This window comes from Trematomus bernacchii, unplaced genomic scaffold, assembly GCF_902827165.1.
Source record: "Trematomus bernacchii unplaced genomic scaffold, fTreBer1.1, whole genome shotgun sequence".
In the NCBI taxonomy this organism is placed as follows: Eukaryota; Metazoa; Chordata; class Actinopteri; order Perciformes; family Nototheniidae; genus Trematomus; species Trematomus bernacchii.
Genome location: NW_022987409.1, coordinates 2274203 through 2292999, shown reverse-complemented (window position 1 = coordinate 2292999; position 18797 = coordinate 2274203). Strand labels below are relative to the sequence as shown.

The 18797-nt window shown below is 37.9% G+C and overlaps 2 protein-coding genes across 2 annotated transcripts; both read right to left on the bottom strand.

The window, feature by feature from the left end:
- Window positions 1-5607: 5607 nt before the first annotated feature.
- Window positions 5608-10190, bottom strand: zgc:92907 (uncharacterized protein LOC436733 homolog). The gene is made up of 4 exons (XM_034137588.1): window positions 9953-10190; window positions 9203-9365; window positions 6896-7034; window positions 5608-5874 (listed from the first exon to the last, which is right to left on the bottom strand). The coding sequence occupies exons 1-4, from the start codon at window positions 10031-10033 to the stop codon at window positions 5763-5765; spliced, it is 495 nt and encodes a 164-aa protein (XP_033993479.1). The 5' UTR covers window positions 10034-10190; the 3' UTR covers window positions 5608-5762.
- A 2611-nt stretch (window positions 10191-12801) lies between these two features.
- On the bottom strand, window positions 12802-16986 carry rap2c (RAP2C, member of RAS oncogene family). The gene is made up of 3 exons (XM_034137564.1): window positions 16272-16986; window positions 14700-14985; window positions 12802-14052 (listed from the first exon to the last, which is right to left on the bottom strand). The coding sequence occupies exons 1-2, from the start codon at window positions 16542-16544 to the stop codon at window positions 14707-14709; spliced, it is 552 nt and encodes a 183-aa protein (XP_033993455.1). The 5' UTR covers window positions 16545-16986; the 3' UTR covers window positions 12802-14052; window positions 14700-14706.
- Between the last annotated feature and the right edge of the window lie 1811 nt (window positions 16987-18797).

Sequence of the window (18797 nt, the reverse complement as noted above, 5' to 3'; positions counted from 1 at the left end):
AGTACTGTAAAGGGCTATGCATACTCATATACAGATTATAGGTTCTTGTACTTTACTTTAGTATTTTAGTCACATGCCACTTTATAACTCTAATGCACTGCATTTCAGAGGGGAGTATTTTTAACTCCACTACATTTGTCTAACATTGACGTCTATCATTATTAAACTGCTTTCAGGGACTGAGTAGCTAATTGAGAAGGGAAGTGACCTTCAGGTGAGTTCTCGTTTACTGCAACAGCACACCATGATTATTCATCAGTTTGTGGAAGGGACTTATCAGTTTCAACATGATAATACATAGACAAAGACATAAAGAAAAGGTTGTTCCCGGTTTGGTGGAGAAGGAGAACTGACTTGCACTGAAGATCTGATCGTAACCCCATGGACAGATTACTGAACGTGCCAAAGAGACACTGAACTACCACAAAGACACAAAATAGCACAAACGTGACGCAACACAACCAGACAACAAATATCCAAAAGGAGACAGAAAATATCCTAAAGGGACAAATAATAACTACAAAGAGATGCAAAATATCCATAAAGAGAAGCAAAATAACCCAAAACAGACTAATTACAACCACAGAGAGTTACTATTGTCCTCATATAGATGCCGAATTACCATAAGGGACACAACATGACCAGAAAAAAAGTAACCAAAATAGTACTACAAGGAGAAGCAACAACGACTACAAAGAGATGTAACTTTGTGCAGGGTTTTATTGAGTCCTCGCCTCTTACTGAAAGGGACCTTTGTTCTATATCAGGCATCTTGTTATTGAATTTAATTAAATCAGTTTGTTTTTGTGACTGAGAATCAGGACATTCGTATAATTTAGTTGCTGTGTTTTTGTACTGTCTTACCAGCTCCTGGCTTAAAATAGGGTCATCTGGTAAGCGTGACATAAATTATTCCGGCAATCACCATGTCAATCTTTCTAATGTTAATAGTTCCTCAAAATGTAAGAATTTAGATTGTTTTCCTTTTAAAAATTGTTGCATGGTTCTATGGAAACTTCTGTTTTATGAAAGTGGAAATTAAAACATATCTGGTTGGTCAGTTAAAATGGAAAATGATAGTATTTGCAAATGAACCTCCATATTTGCAGTGTGATATCCACTTACAACAAAAACACTTTTGCTATAAATACAGATCTAATGTCTAAAATCACCTATGAGTGTTGAAAAGATTGTTAACATCTGAGTAAAAATAAAGCAGAGGAGAGCTTTGGTGCGGTAAACATGAGACACGAGACTATAAACGTTCCATATTAGATGAAATAGCAGTCTGCACAAATATCATGTGAATCTACTGTAGGCAGAACCAGTCCAAACCGGTTAGCTACAGTTTAAATTGATTCAGGAGAAACATCAAAAGGTTGGGACTTGTCCTAGAAAATATCTGCAATAATAAGGGGGTATCCAGAGGTTAAGCCCACTCCTAGATGAATCTAAGGACTGTTTTCATTATCTAAAGTGACCTCAAAGCAAAGGTGACGTCTTCAATTATATATTTTCGGCCAACCCACAGTCCAGAACCAAAATACTGAATGTTCTACGCTATCTTAACAAAGAAAACAAGGAAATCTTCACAAATGACAAGCTGGAATAAGGGATTGTTTGCCATTTCAAGACTTAAACGATAAACAATTATAAATACTTTTTACTAACTTCTAAAACAGGAAGAAAATTAAGGCTCCAACTCAATTTTTTCTGTTTAATAACAGGTCCTGGGAGACATTTTATTAAAGGATCAATTAAATGGAAGAAAGCATCGTATCTCTTTCTATAGAAAAGGGGCAGATTAATTTTAGATCGACAAATAGTTTCCACTCTACAATGTATAACGAAGATATTGACTGAAGATCTTTCTGGGATCAGGGTTAATACTTCTCTGGGGAACTGGCTGTGAATTCCAGAAAATTCCTAGAAATGAAGCAAATTAGAATGAATTATTAATTCTCCTTTCATTTCAATTTGACTGGAAGCAATAAACCACTTAGCACCTGACAAGGGCGGTGAACAAATTATAACGCTACATTTCAGAGATGGTATGTCTGAGTGCCCTGGATCCACTGAGCGTTAAACTTGTTTTCTGTTGTTTGTTAGTATAACTTACCATTTCCTTCTTCAAGCTGATGTGGTAGATCAGCTGTTACCACAGCATCAGACAGTTGTTGTGCTTCACTTCACTGCAATCAGTCGTTTCTACAGAAATCGTTCAAGACAAAAGCAGAAGGGACTTTCATAAGAAATATGTAGGCACAGTTCTGGTTTCTTCCTGTACAGTAGAGGATATTGTTCATCAAGCTGCCAGAAATGCCATCTACCCCTCAGGGAATTTGGGAAATTAACATTATACAAAACAACTAATACAACTAAATGTATATGCCATCACACTGTTCAATTGTTTAGCACAATAACAGGTTTTATTAACACATTTAGTTGGTGAATTATAATAGAAAACAGAAACGTTCGACCTCTGTGTCAAAAAGAGGACAAATGTTGCCTGCCCTGACTCTAAACACTGTTCAGCTGTTGAAGAGCTATAAGAAGCTACGTGCTGCTGTTCACCCATCACTTCCTGTTTAACCAAACCTCTCCTGCTGAAGAAACCGTAACTCAGAGTCAGCGTTGTCTAAGAGTCAGCGTTGTCTGGCCAACATCAACACCGGTTTCCTGATATTCTACAATATGCCTTTTAAATAGCGACTCATGCTGAACAAGACTGAACAAATATCTGTCTCTGGGTTGTTCAGTAACATACACATTATAGAGGATTTAAAGCCTCTCATACAGTTATACATGAAGCAGTTAGACTAAGAAAAGGGGGTCATGGCGTATAAAGAGGGGTTATACTTAAAGGTCACCTATTATGCAAAATCCACTTTTTCATGTCCTTTATACATAAACATGTGTCCCCTCTGTGTAAAGAGATTCTGAAACTTTCAGGAAAAAAGATTCACTCACTTTTTGTCCTGATCCATTTATATAAAAACCTGTCTGAAAATGAGCTGATCAGATTTTGGCCACTTTATGATGTCATAACGTTGTTGGCGAGTACGGCAAATAAAAGTTGTAACAAGCAGTAGCTCTGAGAAAAGTGACTATAACGCAACCACACTTATAAAAAAAACAACACACTTCATAAAGTCAGGCAACACTAACCAGGCTTCGTGTGATTCTGTTTATTTGTACCTTACTTTGACCATCCGTTCACTGTCATTGATCATTGTGGAGAGCAGGCAGACGTTTTGTTTTGTATTATAGCAGCTATCGGATGGAATCAATACATGGGCTGCACAGGTTGTCATGTCCGACTATCACAAGTAGAATCATAATGAAAAATACGCCGGTAAAATGTGCCTGTAGAAAACGGCTTATGCCACAATAGGATAGCAACAACAAGTAGTCAAAATAGTCAGTTTAGCTTCGGTTGCTATGCTAACATCACCCATTTTATACCAGAGAAACTTTAATAACAGCGTTGTGATGCCAAACAGCGTCAATTCAGACTGACACACATTCACTTAAGGGGAATTGGGGATATGTATCAGCTGCTTGTGTGACAGTCAGACAGTGAATACTTTAGAGCCGTGTGAGCTAACCTGGAGCTAACGGGAGAATAAACTCCCGTGGAAGAGCAGCCAGCACTGCAGCGGTCGGTAAATGCCGCTGAAACACATTAATAAACAATGAACCACGGCACTCTGGAGAAAAGTATAAGCTTGGAGAAGTCGTTATTTAATTTAATCTGGCTTCGTATGATTAAAAGCAACACGATCATCGACCCGATGCAGTCCCCCATTGTTGTTGTTGTAGTGAGCACTGTAACGCCGTTGAGGAGAAAATCAGCGACATAAGCGGTGACGTCATGACGCAGCATGAACCAGCACCAGTCGGGCTCTGGGCGGTGTGAACAAAAACCGGTTCCGAACCAGAGAAGCTCTAGCACGGAGCTAGAATGGGAATCACGTTGGTGTGAAAGCCCTAAGAGAATCAGCACTTTTGAAACAGGCCTGAAACAGAGGGGATTATGGGATGCTGCAATGATCTGTTTGGTATTTGGAGCCAAACACTTCAGAGACATGTTTTGTATATATCTGAGACCTATAATATATTGATGAAAAACAGTATAATAGGGGACCTTTAAAATATTAACCACATGGTACCATATCAAAAACCTCAGCCTAGAGCTTTAACCCACTAAATGTATGCATCTTGCCAGGTTGGGTACGTGCTGAAATGATAATCAACATTACCAGGTCAACATTATCTCACCCTTGTGGTAAACATTGGAACAACTTAATTTTCTGTGTGTTGCATCAAATCAATTTTCGTGTCATTATAAAGCAGAGAACTGGATTTGTGTCTGCCTTTGGAATAAGGGGAAGTTAGAAGAAAGTGATATCAAATCATGTACAGAGAGCCTTGTTCAGTGTTGGTTAGATTATTCAGATTTCCTTTCATAATAACCTTGGTAAATTCCGTATTTTTTCATTTATGATATACATTTTTTTTCTTTATTTTTATGTACGAATGCACCACTATGATTTATGGTCATGGTGGTGCATTGACACGTGAAAATTAAGGAGTTATTTTCTATAATAGACACCATAAAGGAAATAAGGTTTAGAGTTTATTTTTTTAAGTGGGTCTTTTTTGACCCGGTGAGGTGGTTTTCTTGAAGTATCTTTGTAATTACATTTTTTTTTATCATTTCATATTCCAGCTATTCCTCAAAAAACATGTTTTGGATATCATGCCATTCACATTTTAAATTTAAATGTTATTCATTTTAAGAAATTGTAGTTTTTGTATTACTACCCCAAGCTTCCGTAAGTGGGTCAAAAATGACCTGCATGCATTTTCTATGGCATCCTATGGGAACCTTTGATTCTTATCACCTGTTGCTGTCAGGAATACATTAAGTGTAGACCACACAGACTACATCACAAGTGACTTCTCTCAGGAAGATTATTTTACACAGCAAGATATGATACCTGTCAGTATAATAATAATAATACATTATATTTGTATAGGGCTTTTCAAGCACTCAAAATCGCTTTACAATATAAGGGAAGGTTAGGGTGGGGGGTATGGATCAACCAATATATCAACCGGCATGGATTGATGGGCGGTGGAGGAGAAGAGATGGAATACTGTGAGGGTCTCAGAATAACGGAGATCTGTGCATCAATATGTTCAAAACGTTTTTTTTCAAAATGTAAAAAAAATGTCTAAAATTATAAATTGTAAAAATTAAATATAAAATATTTCTAGTGTGAACCAAAATATAATACTAAATATTATACAAGTGATTTTTCTTAACCAAAATGACAAAAATGGCATAAAAACACCTCCTTTTTGACCCACTGATGGAAGAGTGTAGGGTCCAGTCACTCGTGCATCTAAGGGTTAACTTTATTATTTGCCCCTTTTGTTTGTTTGTTTGTTTGTTTGTTTGTTTGTTCACCATGTAAAGCGGCCTTGGGTCCCTTGAAAGGCGCTATACAAATGTAATCTATTATTATTATTATTTTGATGTAATAATGAAATTCTGTAACACTGAGAATTCACAGACAGAAAAATATATGTTAATATATTATTATTTTAATATTCAAAATGTCAAACAAGCACTCAAATGTTCAACAGTTTGCTGTACAATCAAATTAAAAGGACGCAATCTACAACAATTTCCTCCATATTAAAAAAAGTATCATTATGTTACAGAAAACAAGCAGTCCAGTAGATTTTGAGTTTCACTGAACACCGAGGGCTTTATCGAGGAAATGTGCAAAGTTCTTGGGCTGTCCGGGCAAAAAGGGCTGAAGAACGGAGAGATCCATCGCCTTCAGAGTTTCTGACAGGGTGCTGGAAAATGTTTTATGAAAAAAGGATTGTTACTTTCATTTTGCTAATAAACGTCACATCTATAATAACATGGAGCACGAAAAAGAATTAAGATATACACATTTACAAAACAAGGAATTAATAAATAGGCAAAAATCTAAATTTAAAATATAGAAATGGATAACAGACAAGTGTTAATAAATTCATAAATAAATAAACACACAATAAAATTAACAGCAAAACAATAGAAATAAAAAAATACATTTAAAATAGTTATTTTTTTCATATCTGGTTTAATTATTTATTTATGCATTTATCTATTTATTTCCATATTAACTTCAACATGTATTTATTATTTTATTGGTACCTTTAAGTTGGTTATTTAAGTATTTAGAATGCATTCATTATTATATTATGTATTTCTTTATCTATACCTCTATTTAAAAATACACTTTTATTTATACTTAAAGGTGGGGTAGGTAATTTTGGAGAAACCAGCTTGAGTGCGCTAGAATTTGAAAATACACAACCGGAGAAAATCTGCCACTTCCTTACAGAGCCCCTCCTCCAACACACACGAACGCGCACATGACCAATGAGGGCACGAGATAAATTTGTGCACAGATGGAAGGCTGACAGGCAGGTAGGCCATCCAGTTATTTTAGCCGGGCCGGCTAAAATGATTGGTCGTGCTTTTTACAGTATTACGGCTTCCACAGATGACATTTTTTTATGGATTTTTTGTCAAAGCACTTAAGATATTCATTGCTATTGGGATGTTAAGAGAATTCCATGGAATATAGCAAAAAGTGTATCTCGAGCCGGTTTCTCAAACTTACCTGCCCCACCTTTAAGTCATTTATCTGACATGTATACATGTATCAAATCATTTATCTGACACGTATACATGTATCAAATCATTTATCTGACATGTATCAAATCATTTATCTGACATGTATACATGTATCAAGTCATTTATCTGACATGTATACATGTATCAAATAATTCTGACCTTTATAAAGTGTAAAATGGAAAGTCATACCTGCATGTGCAGTACAACAGGTGTGAGTCCATGTGCAGCTGTCTGGCCATCTCCAGCTGGTGGTTGTTCATCAGTTTGTCGTTGACGACGACCAGCAGAGATTTTCCGGCACCGAGCGACTCCAAACAACTTCCTGCTCCTGAGAAGAAAAAGAAGATGGAGATCCGGTCAATGTGAAGAACTGGAGTCAGGCGTTTTCTTAATTTCTTGTTGTCTTACTATAGAGTGAAAGTTCAAGATAGACTTTCATACAGAGTTTTGAAACAAGCTAAAAACTGTCAATTCATACCAGTAAACCAATTGTCTACTTTGTGTTGTCCATTGCATTCAACAGGTTGGAAGCTCTGCCATTCAAGTAGAGATGTGCCGAATATCTTTTTTTTCTTCTATTGAGGTTTTCGGAAAAGCTCTGATAGTATGTTGCCATGTTTTATGATGTTATCCCCCTAAAAAACATTTTAAATGTTTTATTTTGTTATCTTGGTTTTAAAAAAGTAATGAATGGTGCCTTCCTAGCTAATTTAAGGATGACAAAAGAAAAAGAAGACAACACTTGCAAAAAGATGTGCAGAATTTGAGTGTTGATTTAGAATTTGGTTGCGTACCGCACTACATTCAAGGTGACCAATGAACACAATAACATGTCCAGATTGATGGAAGTCATGTAAAAAGGCTAAAATAATGTTTTAGTTTCATCAGGTTTAAAGGTTGTTTATCTTATAATTAACTTTATTCCAGCTGTTAATATAACATGATGCCAAAGAGTTTTTGCTTTTGTTGGAAAAACACAAGTTTCCAAATCTATGACATGCTTTTTAACATATTCAACCAGGATGTGAAGTGTTCAAATGTGTGTGAAGCTGAGAAATTGTAAAAACATGAAACAACAATTACATTACATTTAGCTGACGCTTTTATCCAAAGCGACTTACAATAATTGCATTCGACCAAGAAGATACAAACTTGAAGAAAACAGAATCATATAAGTACATCAGGTTTCATAGAGACAAAACATTTCAAGTGCTACTCAACTGGCTTTAGATAAGCCAGTCCTTTGTTAGTATATAAGTGCTTTGATAGTAATTCTATCGCTCAAAGTGGAGTCGAAAGAGATGAGTTTTCAGTCTGCGCCGGAAGATGTGTAGGCTTTCTGCTGTCCTGATGTCAATGGGGAGCTCATTCCACCATTTTGGAGCCAGGATAGCAAACCGACGTGTTTTTGCCGATGGGAACTTGGGTTCCCCTCGCAGTGCGGGTGCAGCGAGTCGTTTGGCCGATGCAGAGCGGAGTGCACGTGCTGGGGTGTATGGTTTAACCATGTCCTGATGTAGGAAGGGCCAGATCCATTCACAGCATGGTACGCTATTGATCTTGTGCACACTAGACTTCCTCTAAGGAAAGGTTTTGCCTCATTATAACTCAAATACAGTCGTCCATGACTTGCTGCTTCTTTCCTTTTATTAAAAGGTTTCAGCTATGCAGGATAATGACTTGACAACCCACCTGTTGTCTATCGTCATTCTCACCAACACTGTGCACATGGAAGGATAGGAAGCACGTCTGAAAAAACTGTGAAGTGGCTTAAAGGCAAGGAGGCCACAACTACAATCCAATCCAAGATATCTGCTTGAATATCATCCTGTTTTTACAGTTTGCTCGATGCCCTCTAATGCACTCATGCTGTGTTGCCTGTTGCTGTATTAATCATCAGTTTTCTCTTTAATGTTTGCACATTGATGCTGATGACATACCTGTATTTGCTCTTCCTTTGAAATCTACAGTCATTAATGTCTTCTGTTCAGGAAAGGAATGTGGAAAATAACTGTTGTGGCACATTGACCTTATCAATCATTTTTAATAGTGAAAATCTCTTTAAAAGGCTTACATGTACAGATTGGCAGCATCAATTGATTGTGATGGAATAAGAAACCTATTACATTGATACATAGCCTGCACAGTTATCAATCCTAAACTACAACTTCAGCTTTAAAGGCTTAACAGCATATACATCAGACCATATGGAGGCCGATTAGTTATTATAAAGGATTCAGATATAAAAGATGGTCAAGCGAATGATTGGTTTCTCTAAACAACGTTTCTGATCTTAGATTAGTTTTTTTTTATTCTAAATACTTGAGATGTTTTTGGCATCTATGCAATTGAAATAAAATAAAAATGTCAACAGTAGGACCATTCTTGTTTTGTTCTGTTTGATTTTGTTTTGTGTCAAGGCAGCAATATCTTTGTGTTATATAAAATGTAAAAAGCAGTTTTGCAGGAGCTCATGGTTTTTGATACTTTACTGACCTGCGTGGCTGATGACGAGGTCGGCCTGCTCGATGTCTTCTGCTATCGAGTCTTTGAATCGATAAGCCTCCAGTGTGACGTGCGGACAGCTGTCAGCAGCTGGAACAAGAGACCCTCTACCAACCTGAAGGACCAAACGCTCATATCCACGAGCCGTTAAAGCCTGTGAGGAGAAAAACAAGTTATTATTAAACTACTCACATTTGTGTACCTATCAACGAAGAATAATTTATTGCTCAAATTTCATTTGTTTTCACTCGTTAGCAATACAATTTGGTTTTGTGTAATTGTGTATTTATATCGTTCTGTCACATGTAGCAGTTATTTGGTCCTGCATATACAATTTAGTGCCACAAATCTTAAGTATAGCCTCGAAGCTAAAACACCCCTTTTATAAGATAATCTGACTGTATACTTTTCATTATTCTAGCCACATTTTGTATTTATAAAATTAGATTCTCAAATAAATTACGATCAGATTTTGAAACCAGAACATTCTTCAATGTTAGACCTGTTTTATAATCTTATGTGGGTTTGTATGTGATTTTACTTTGTATGACAATTTATTTAATTATTTCTCTTTAGTACCCAACTCTTTGAATGATTTACATAACCTGAATAATTATGTTATCATTTAAAAAAGTACTGTTCATACAATGTATTTGTATTGTTTAATTAAGCCAATAAAAACAACAACAAAAGCAGAATCAAACTCGGGTGCTCTTTTTTAGCTTTAGCTTGTTTACTCACCTGAACGGTCTCTGGACTCGTGATGCTTTCAATGAGCTCATCGAAGCTCGTGGTGCCGACAGTAACAAACACGGTCTTCATAGCTGCTTATCTCTCAGTTTTCTTTATGTGTTAAAGTATTTTTAAAACACTTTACAGCCTTTTTTCTCACAGCTCATCTCATCCTGACAGCTATTTCCGCATTAGACTGGTGACGTCAGAGTATGAACCGTGAAAATACGTGCTGCTGCCCCCGCGAGGCCTGGACCTACAACTGCTATATTTTCATACTGCTAATACCACTTTAAACCTATGCTTTAAACTCAGTTTAGATGATTCAGAGCTGATTTTCTGAAGTTACACATGAAATATAACAGTATAGAATGTGACTTATTTATAATGAAAATCATCTAAACTTAATTCATACAGCACCTTTTATATCAAACAATAAAATAATAACCATGATTTTGCATAACAACCTATAACTCAAATGAACCTTGTAGTCAGGGTTCAGACTGCAAACTAACATCTTTTAAATCCTTTTTAAAATGTGATTTTTTAAAAACTTACATACACTCTATTTTGGTTTTCTGGCTCTGTTTGTTTTATTCTCTTGTGTTTTAAATGTGGTTTGTATTACTGAAAAGCACTTTGTTTTGAAAGGTGATATAGGAATAAGGGGGCATCATTCATATTTACATTTTTTCTCACAGCTCAATTTCCTGGAACACCACCTCTCATGTCTCAGAGACAGTGATGAAGCACCCTGTCTCCGTTTATAAGTAAGCACACCTGCAAAATAGAGCAGAGACCTCCTGTAGCCGGTGAAAAACAGTAAACATGCTGACGGAGATTTAAAGGAGTCAGGGCAGGAAGTTTGTACTTGACACTGACAGCTGGGCTCCTGGGGGGCCGTGGGGGGGGGGGGCATTACCACGTCTGGTGATATTTCACTCCAGACGCCCCCGAGCTGCCTCAGAAGAACCCTGTGAGTGAGAACTTGTGGGTCAAAAGATGTCAAGGTCAGTGGACCATATATGTGTGGAAGATTATGAGTGCCAGGCTTTAAAATGTGGCATTTTTTTGTTGCATTTTGAGAATAAAGTGGAAATGCCAAGATTAAAGTTGATATTTCAAGATTAATGTTATATTTTTGAGAGTAAAGAAAACGTCTAGCGTCAGTGCACATACTGACAGTTCAACTTTATTCTCGAAATCTAACATTTAAAATAAATCTTATTTGTTCCCCTGTTCCTGTTCCTAATAATCCTCAGTACAATGGTCTACATTTCACAACAGGATTTTTCCTCTGATATCTAGTTAAGATTTAGCCTCTCATTTATTTTTGTCGCTATACATGTTTGCTATTATCTCATGAAACTCTCACTCTTTATTGCATGTATCATACCAGACAAGCATGCTTAATGTCTTCAATATTATGCAAGTACTGTATAAATCTACACACACTTTTACAGTCAACCAAATGTGGCAGTTAGTACCTCTTTTGACCTTCAAATCACCAAGTGTGTCTTCATAGAGATGAAAGTTATGAAAACAATGAAACAGATTACAAAAATATTTTCCATTACTTACCAAGTACATACTGGTTTTGTTGTTTAATTCACTACAAATTAACAAAACGTGTGTAACTATCTCTATGACCCTGGGGATCTTTGATATTTTGTGGCAACCTGAACAGTGTGGAGGCTGCTTTCTCTGTCCTGTAGTTAACCACACATTAGAGCTGCAGTGACTAGTGTTATTTGTGTAAGATTAGTTTGATTTGTTGCAGCTGACAGCCCAGAGGCACAGTTGTTTTTGTTTAAGACCTCTCGTTCTGCAATGAAAGAAAAAACAAGCAGGGACATGCTCTCAAACTTTGTTATGTTTTCCCCACAATAAGCTTTGAGGATCTGTGGTGACCCTGAGGGATGCTCGGGCTCACAGAGCACCAGCAGCTCCTCCAGCAGCTCCACCAGCAGCAGCTCCACCTGACCGCCGCAGAGCGAGAGGAAGAAGAGCCAGCTTCACGCTCTGTGGGATGTGGAAACTGCAGCAGCATGTGTGACAAAAGCAAGAAAAAAAACTTGCAAAACACACACCAACTCCACTGGTGCATAAAAGCACACACCAACTCCACTGGTGCATAAAAACACACAGAGCAATAGGGAAGTGGAAAGTGTTTGTGAGAACTGGTATTTTCAGAGGATGTAGCCTCAGAAAAGGGTTTGTATTAGTTTTCTCATTGTCAGATATGTCCAAAAAGATATAACATGTGAAAGAAATGTCAAAACTAATTTCAATTTCCTCGAAATGTCTAGGGCTGCACAATATATTTGTCTTTGTTATAATTGATCCCTCAAGATTGCTAATAGTATTTTTGAAATATTAAATATATGCAAGAGATATTCTAAAATCAATCTTAAAAGGTCCTGTGCAAGGACCGGAAAATATGTATCTTTGGGCATTGCAACAAGAGACCTGTTTAGACCAGTGATCGTCTTAATTCAAACCGAGTTAGCAGTTAAAACACTGTACTTCCATTTTTGCGACATTTCAAGTTATTATATATTTTACATTTTGCCTCAGTGTGCAGACCTAGCCTGTACAAGTAAACCAATCAACAACATGTGTTATATCTGCAACCAACACGTCTATAATGATTGCGTATAAGTCATAAAAATCACAAGAAAGAAATGTAACCTTAAAAATAACGGGGTGTGTTGGACCATGTGAATGTTGTTATCACAATGCAATAACCCTACTGTTTAACTTCATGTACTGGAGCCCCATTGTTATTCATTTAGTCACGTTTAGGGATGAAAAAAAGATTGTGTTTTGTGTTTTAAACAGAGATAATACTGTAACTGTGCCAAGGGACAACAGCAGAAAGGCCGGCATGTTTATTACCAAATGACAACAGCTTTTTATATCTTTGAGAAGAAAAAAAGAAACACGAGACCAGGGTGCGACAGAAATGATTTAAGGCTGTTAAATCCTCAGCTTTAAAAACAAAACAATGTACCATGTATCCTGAAGAGTCACGGAAAGCAAAAACTAGTATAAAATTAAAAGTTAAAAACTGGCTACCAATGTCTTTAGTCTTAAATAAATAGGTTACTATAAGATAAAGAAAAATACAAAGTTAAATCTGATTAAGAACTTTTATCAAACCACACTGAGTTATTTGATGACAAGAAATCAGCGTCTCCTGGATTAAAAGCAACACACGCCATATAGTCAAACACAAATATGCACTGTGAGCTTCCTTTGGTCGTTCCAAAATCATTCTCCCACAGAAACTACTCAATGGAAGACCTGCGTCCACGCGATTCATGCCTTGTAGAGACTTTGACAGAATTCAGGCTAAAAACAGTAAAATGGCTCTTCCTATCACTTCAAGTTGATCTAGTAGAACATTTTTCAATTTTGAGCATGCATGTCTTCAGATGAGTTTTGCTGCCTCAGGCTACTTTGATAATACAACCGTAAACTCTTGATGAAACATGTTTAATCCACAAAGTCGTACATCCTGTTTCCTGAAGCCATAAAACTCATTGTGCACGCCGCTGTAGTCTGCGTCAGTTAGAAGAACTATTTTAGAGGAGACTTTCAAAACAAAGCGAGCAGCATACCCGGGCAGCGACCTTGTCGAAGTATGCATGCTTAAAAGTGTAAATGTTTCGATATTATGAAATACTTTGTCAAAATCCAAATTTGAGACATAATACAAGTAATAATAAAGTATATAATAGTGATTAAAGCAGCTTTAAAAAGAAGCTGCAACCTCACAAACCCTTCTGCTTATTATTTCAGGTATACTTCCGACTAAAAAGGAGAAATAATAAAAGACTGAAATTCACAGATGGCCGCTCGTAACAAGTCCGTCTGACTGACTCCATCCTGGGTCGCAGCAAAGGCCGTTAAGGTTGCAGCAGAAACGTCTTCTAACGGTTATGATATCAAAAATAGGACCGACGTCTTTCCTGTCAGATGCTCTGTGATAAGCAGTCAGAAACCACATTGAACAGAAACTCTACCACAGCGGTGAGTTCCTGTTAGTTTGTCCCCAGGTTCATGGTTAATCAAAATCCTTGTGATGATCCAGACAGATGATGCATCTAGAAAGAAAAGAGACACAAAAATACTGTGTTACTGGCATAACAGTCCAAAAGACATTTGCAAACATCACGATGGACTTTGATAAACGTTTTCCACTTTTTGGGGATTTCTTATAGACCAAGTAGCTAATCGAGAAAATTACAGATGAAAGGAGTATTTGTTCAAATGCAGCCCTTAAAACAACACCTTTAAAAAGCTCAAACTTTACTGTGTATTGTAACACAGTTAGTGAACTTCCTGTTTTGGAACACAACTTATTTTTCAGGATGTCACATTTTCCTCTTTCTCCGGCTGTGTGCTTCATTAGTCTCACAGCCCCGAGCCGCTCATACAGTTGTGTTCTTCATGCTGCATACTTTCTGCGATCTTATGATAACAAGCTAAACCAACGGTTTGCCAGAGCAGCACCACCCACTCATCCTTCTCACTTCCAACCTCTCCTCTCCCTCACACAGCACCGAGACGCCACACAGTCATCCATTTGTCACATTTCTCCTCAGCTTGTGAAGCATTTTACACAGACACTGCAGGGACATTTCATCACATCTTGGAAAATGACTGCTCGGCCAACTGTGCTGTGCTCTTTGGGAAAGCCCAAACATGAATGCAACAGCTCAAGAAAAGATAGGAATGGCGCTGCTGTTACCTCTTTCTCACTGCACCACACAGGCTGTGCAGCACTGCTCCTGCTTCTCCGGCAGTGTGGAATAATTCATCTGTCGGACAATCTCTGCGAACAGCTCGTCCACCATAGTCTTGCTCTTGGCAGAAGTTTCGATAAAAGGGCAGCCCCACTCCTGAGCCAGAGCGCGTCCATCTGCCCCCGCCACCTCACGCTCAGATTCCAGGTCCACTTTGTTTCCGACCAGGATCAACGGCACCTTCTCAAAGCGCTTCACTCGCACTATTTGGTCTCGCATAGGTCTGATGTCCTGAAAGATGAAGAGTGAGAGTTTAAGAGTGGTTCCACGTGAAACTTCAAGTGGTTTACAGTACTGAAACATCAGCTAACTGGCTCTTAGCAGATTTGCAATGTTCAGTTTCACAATGGAAAAGAGAGGGAATTGGGTACAGTCAAAAAGTCAGTATGCATTTAAAAAACGTTTTAAATGCCGACGTCAACAATAAACACACAGGGCTGCTGTAAAAAGTTATAAAAGACTATGTTCAAATGCTTAAAGAATAATTGGCATAGGTTTTAAACATGATCTTTCTAAGGTTTCATGGGCAATAGCTTTTCAAAACTAGTATTTGGTACAGAAACATGGCACAGCGTTTGATATGCAATATCTTCTTGTATAACAACATCATTAGACAAGTATTGCTGTCTTTATAAGACCTTTGAGTTTCTGAGTTTTCTGTTAAACTTGTTGGCACAATTAAACAGTTTTGGTTACCATGAGGCAGAGACGTTTCCTTCTTTAGTGCATGCATGTTAAATAAGAACCTGTTTTGCAAGCTAGGTAGCTTTAAGCTGTTACCTAGTTAATTACTTTCACATCTAAATGTCAAACACTTGGGTGTTTCTTTGTATGTTTCTCAAAAGGCCTTCAAAGATGCATTCTGAGGTACAAAGTATAAACCAACAAATAAATGAGATTTGTTGCTAAAGCTGGCCATAAGAATACAGAATAACTCAATGAAACCCAAATGTACAGGCTGCAACATTAAACATATGAATGCACCAAAACGATATATCTGATATGGGCCATTTTGTATTATAGTATACTTTTGTTAACTAAATGTTGATAAGAATTGATTTTGAACTATTGCCTGAGTACGACTTGCAACGACTTTGACTTGTAACAGAGTATGTTTACAGTGTAGAATGGCTACCTTTACTTCAATAATATACCTGAATACTTCAACTACTGATGCAATACACCACATACCAAAGCACAGCATAGACATATGCAAGGATGTCAATTAATCAAAAGATCCTTTGCCAAGATCACTTCAGCAACACTTGCTTTTAAATTGATGTATAGATTGTATTTTACTTCCCTCTTTGAATAATAAATAATAAACCTTCAGATGGTGCAAGACACTGCATTTGGGTAGTATGCATCACACCCCATGCAGTGTATACATGGAATGCTGTGATGAAGTACATAACTATGAGCAGGTAATGTGTGTTGGATGTGTGTTTGATGTGTGTTTGATGTGTGTATGGTGTGCGTATGGTGTGTGTTTGATGTGTGTTTGATGACAGGGGTACCTGGAAAGACTGCTGGTTGACCAGGCTGTACACCAGGATGAACCCCTGCCCGTTCTTTATGTACAGATCTCTCATGGAGGCGAACTGCTCCGTCCCCGCCGTGTCCAGGATCTCCAGCACGGAGGGAGACGAGTCCACCTCGATCTCCTTGCGGTAAAAGTCCTCGATGGTCGGGTCGTATTTCTCGATGAAGGTGCCAGTGACAAACTGGACGGTCAGCGCGGACTTGCCGACGCCGCCGCTGCCCAGCACGACCACCTTGTACTCTTTCATCGGGGCGGAGGATGCTAACGTAGCAGCTAACGACTTAGCTACACCGCTATACTCGCTTCAGAAACATTTATCAGGCCTTTTAGAGTTCTAACAAGCGAAATATTAAAAAAACGTCTCCCCCTTTACATGACTATCTACAGACAGAAAGTCACGGTGATAAACATTACTCTTCCCCTGCACACGGCATGCCGATCCCTGCTCAAAGCAGCCCGCCGGGTGATGTCCGTCCGGGCCTGGTTCTGGTCCCGGCCCGGAGCCTCGGCACCGGGGCGAGCTATCGACGGACACACCGCGGGTTTAGAGCTACACTCCGAGGGTCCATGGGCGACGGGTTATCGCTGTTCCTGTGTTTGTTTGACTCAGTGCTGCGGAGCGTTGGTCACAGAAAGGAAAGCTTTTTTTCCACCAACTGATTTCCTGAAGCTAACGGTCGGGTTTCCGCTAACGACAACATTACTTCCGGTTTTATTGTTTTCAAAATAAAAGCATCTTCTCTAAATTGACCCTCAGTGCTGTTTATAACACATTTACAGACTCTGCAAGACACCAACTTCAGTTTGACTTTGAAGTCATCATCTTATTTTTCAATCAACGCACATGTCATTTCTTACATTATACATTTGTAAGCATTATCATCACATCCATTTATTTAAACTATATTTGTATAGTCTTTCATCCTTGGAAGAAGATTTAGGCCACTTCCTTATTTATAAATTACAATTATGTGTTGCGAATGATTAATGTAAAGCATTATCATATCATCTCACTTATCATTTATCACTCCAGTTTGAATTTCACAACCATTTTTCAATACACAATTCTCCATCTTATCCACGAGTTGGGTTACTTCCACCACTCATATTTGCATATTTGACATATTGTTTGTGACATTGTCCTGCCAGCAACTGTAGTAACGTTATTTTTAAAAGCAGAACATCAAGGGTGTGGTTTCTCCAGTGGATAATCTTCTATCATATTGCGACACTGATTTAGAGTTGTGTGTCAGTACTCTAGCTAATGGCAGGGTGTGGTTACAGGTGCAACACACTTGAAACGTTGAACCAGAGTCCAGTGAAACACTGATTATGAACCTGTTATTAAGTTACTCAATGCAATGTATGAAATACACTGTTTAAGGTTTTTATGATTAATATTTCTGTTTCTTTCGGTCTCTTCTCAGCACAAAATGATTTGGTTTAAAACAAGCCATTTGATTTGGTCTCATATGAACCTGATAACATCCTAGAAGGTGTAACTATGTATTATGATATACTAGAGCCATTAAGGTAAAAAGAATATTCATAACAGCTCTTTTGCACACAAAAAGAGGAAGGACATTAAAAAGCACTCCAAGAGGATCACAATGATGTGTTTTATTAAAGGTCAAACAGAAATAGCAGAACTCATCATAGGCACAATAACTTACTCTTAATAGCTATACACTGCAAAATAAATTGGCATGTAGCACAGCAGCACGTACAAGCACCACAAGCAGAAAACAGAGTGAAAAGATAGAGGACGAAGAAACAGCGGTCACGTTCAAGTCGGTCCTAGAGTGTCAGGGAGAGTTTTTCATATGGCTTAGTCCTGAACAGTCTTTGGCCCTCATCGCCTCCCACGGGTTGCCATTCAGTCTGAGACTGTCCTCAATTTAATAACGACTCTCCAACAAAGGATTTTAAATAAAGGGACAAGCTTTACACACACTCAATACATGTGCTGTTTTAAGTCAATTGAAATGCAGAGTAAAAAGAAAGTAATATACATTTTTTATGATAAAGGCACAATTACAACTGAATTGTATTAAAATAATGACAACAATAAATCAATTCAAAACAAAGTCACATTCTTATTCACTTGTTTGTGTAAATGTCAACCCACAGTATGTTGAGTCCACTCTGTGAACAGGATGAGTCAATCCATCACATGGCTGTCTTTAAAATCACATGTGCAAACCTGCAGGAGCAGAGCTGCGTATCGCTGCGTACTGCTGCTGCTGCTGCTGCACGAATCACATTGGAAAACCAGGTTGTTTGCCATTTTGCCTGAAAGCCTGAGGAGAAGTCAGATTGGTTGTTGTTTAAGTTATTGACAACAAGAGTGCAAAGAATAAGAAAGATCAAAGTAAAGTGAAATCAAAACCCTATGACAAATTCAACAGATTTTTATTTCTGCTCCTCTTTCCTTCCTGCTGCTTTCCAGCCTGCAGGTGGAGCTACGCTGAGCTTTATGTGTGCATCTGCATCCATGTAT

Coding starts and splice junctions, on each gene's coding strand:
- zgc:92907 (XM_034137588.1), bottom strand. CDS start 10,033: ATGAAGACCGTGTTTGTTACTGTCGGCACCACGAGCTTCGATGAGCTC. Junction 7,035..9,202: donor CCTCGTCATCAGCCACGCAG/GTCAGTAAAGTA, acceptor TTTTCTTCTCAG/GAGCAGGAAGTTGTTTGGAG. Junction 5,875..6,895: donor CTGTTGTACTGCACATGCAG/GTATGACTTTCC, acceptor AACATTTTCCAG/CACCCTGTCAGAAACTCTGA.
- rap2c (XM_034137564.1), bottom strand. CDS start 16,544: ATGAAAGAGTACAAGGTGGTCGTGCTGGGCAGCGGCGGCGTCGGCAAG. Junction 14,986..16,271: donor TCAACCAGCAGTCTTTCCAG/GTACCCCTGTCA, acceptor TTCATCTTTCAG/GACATCAGACCTATGCGAGA.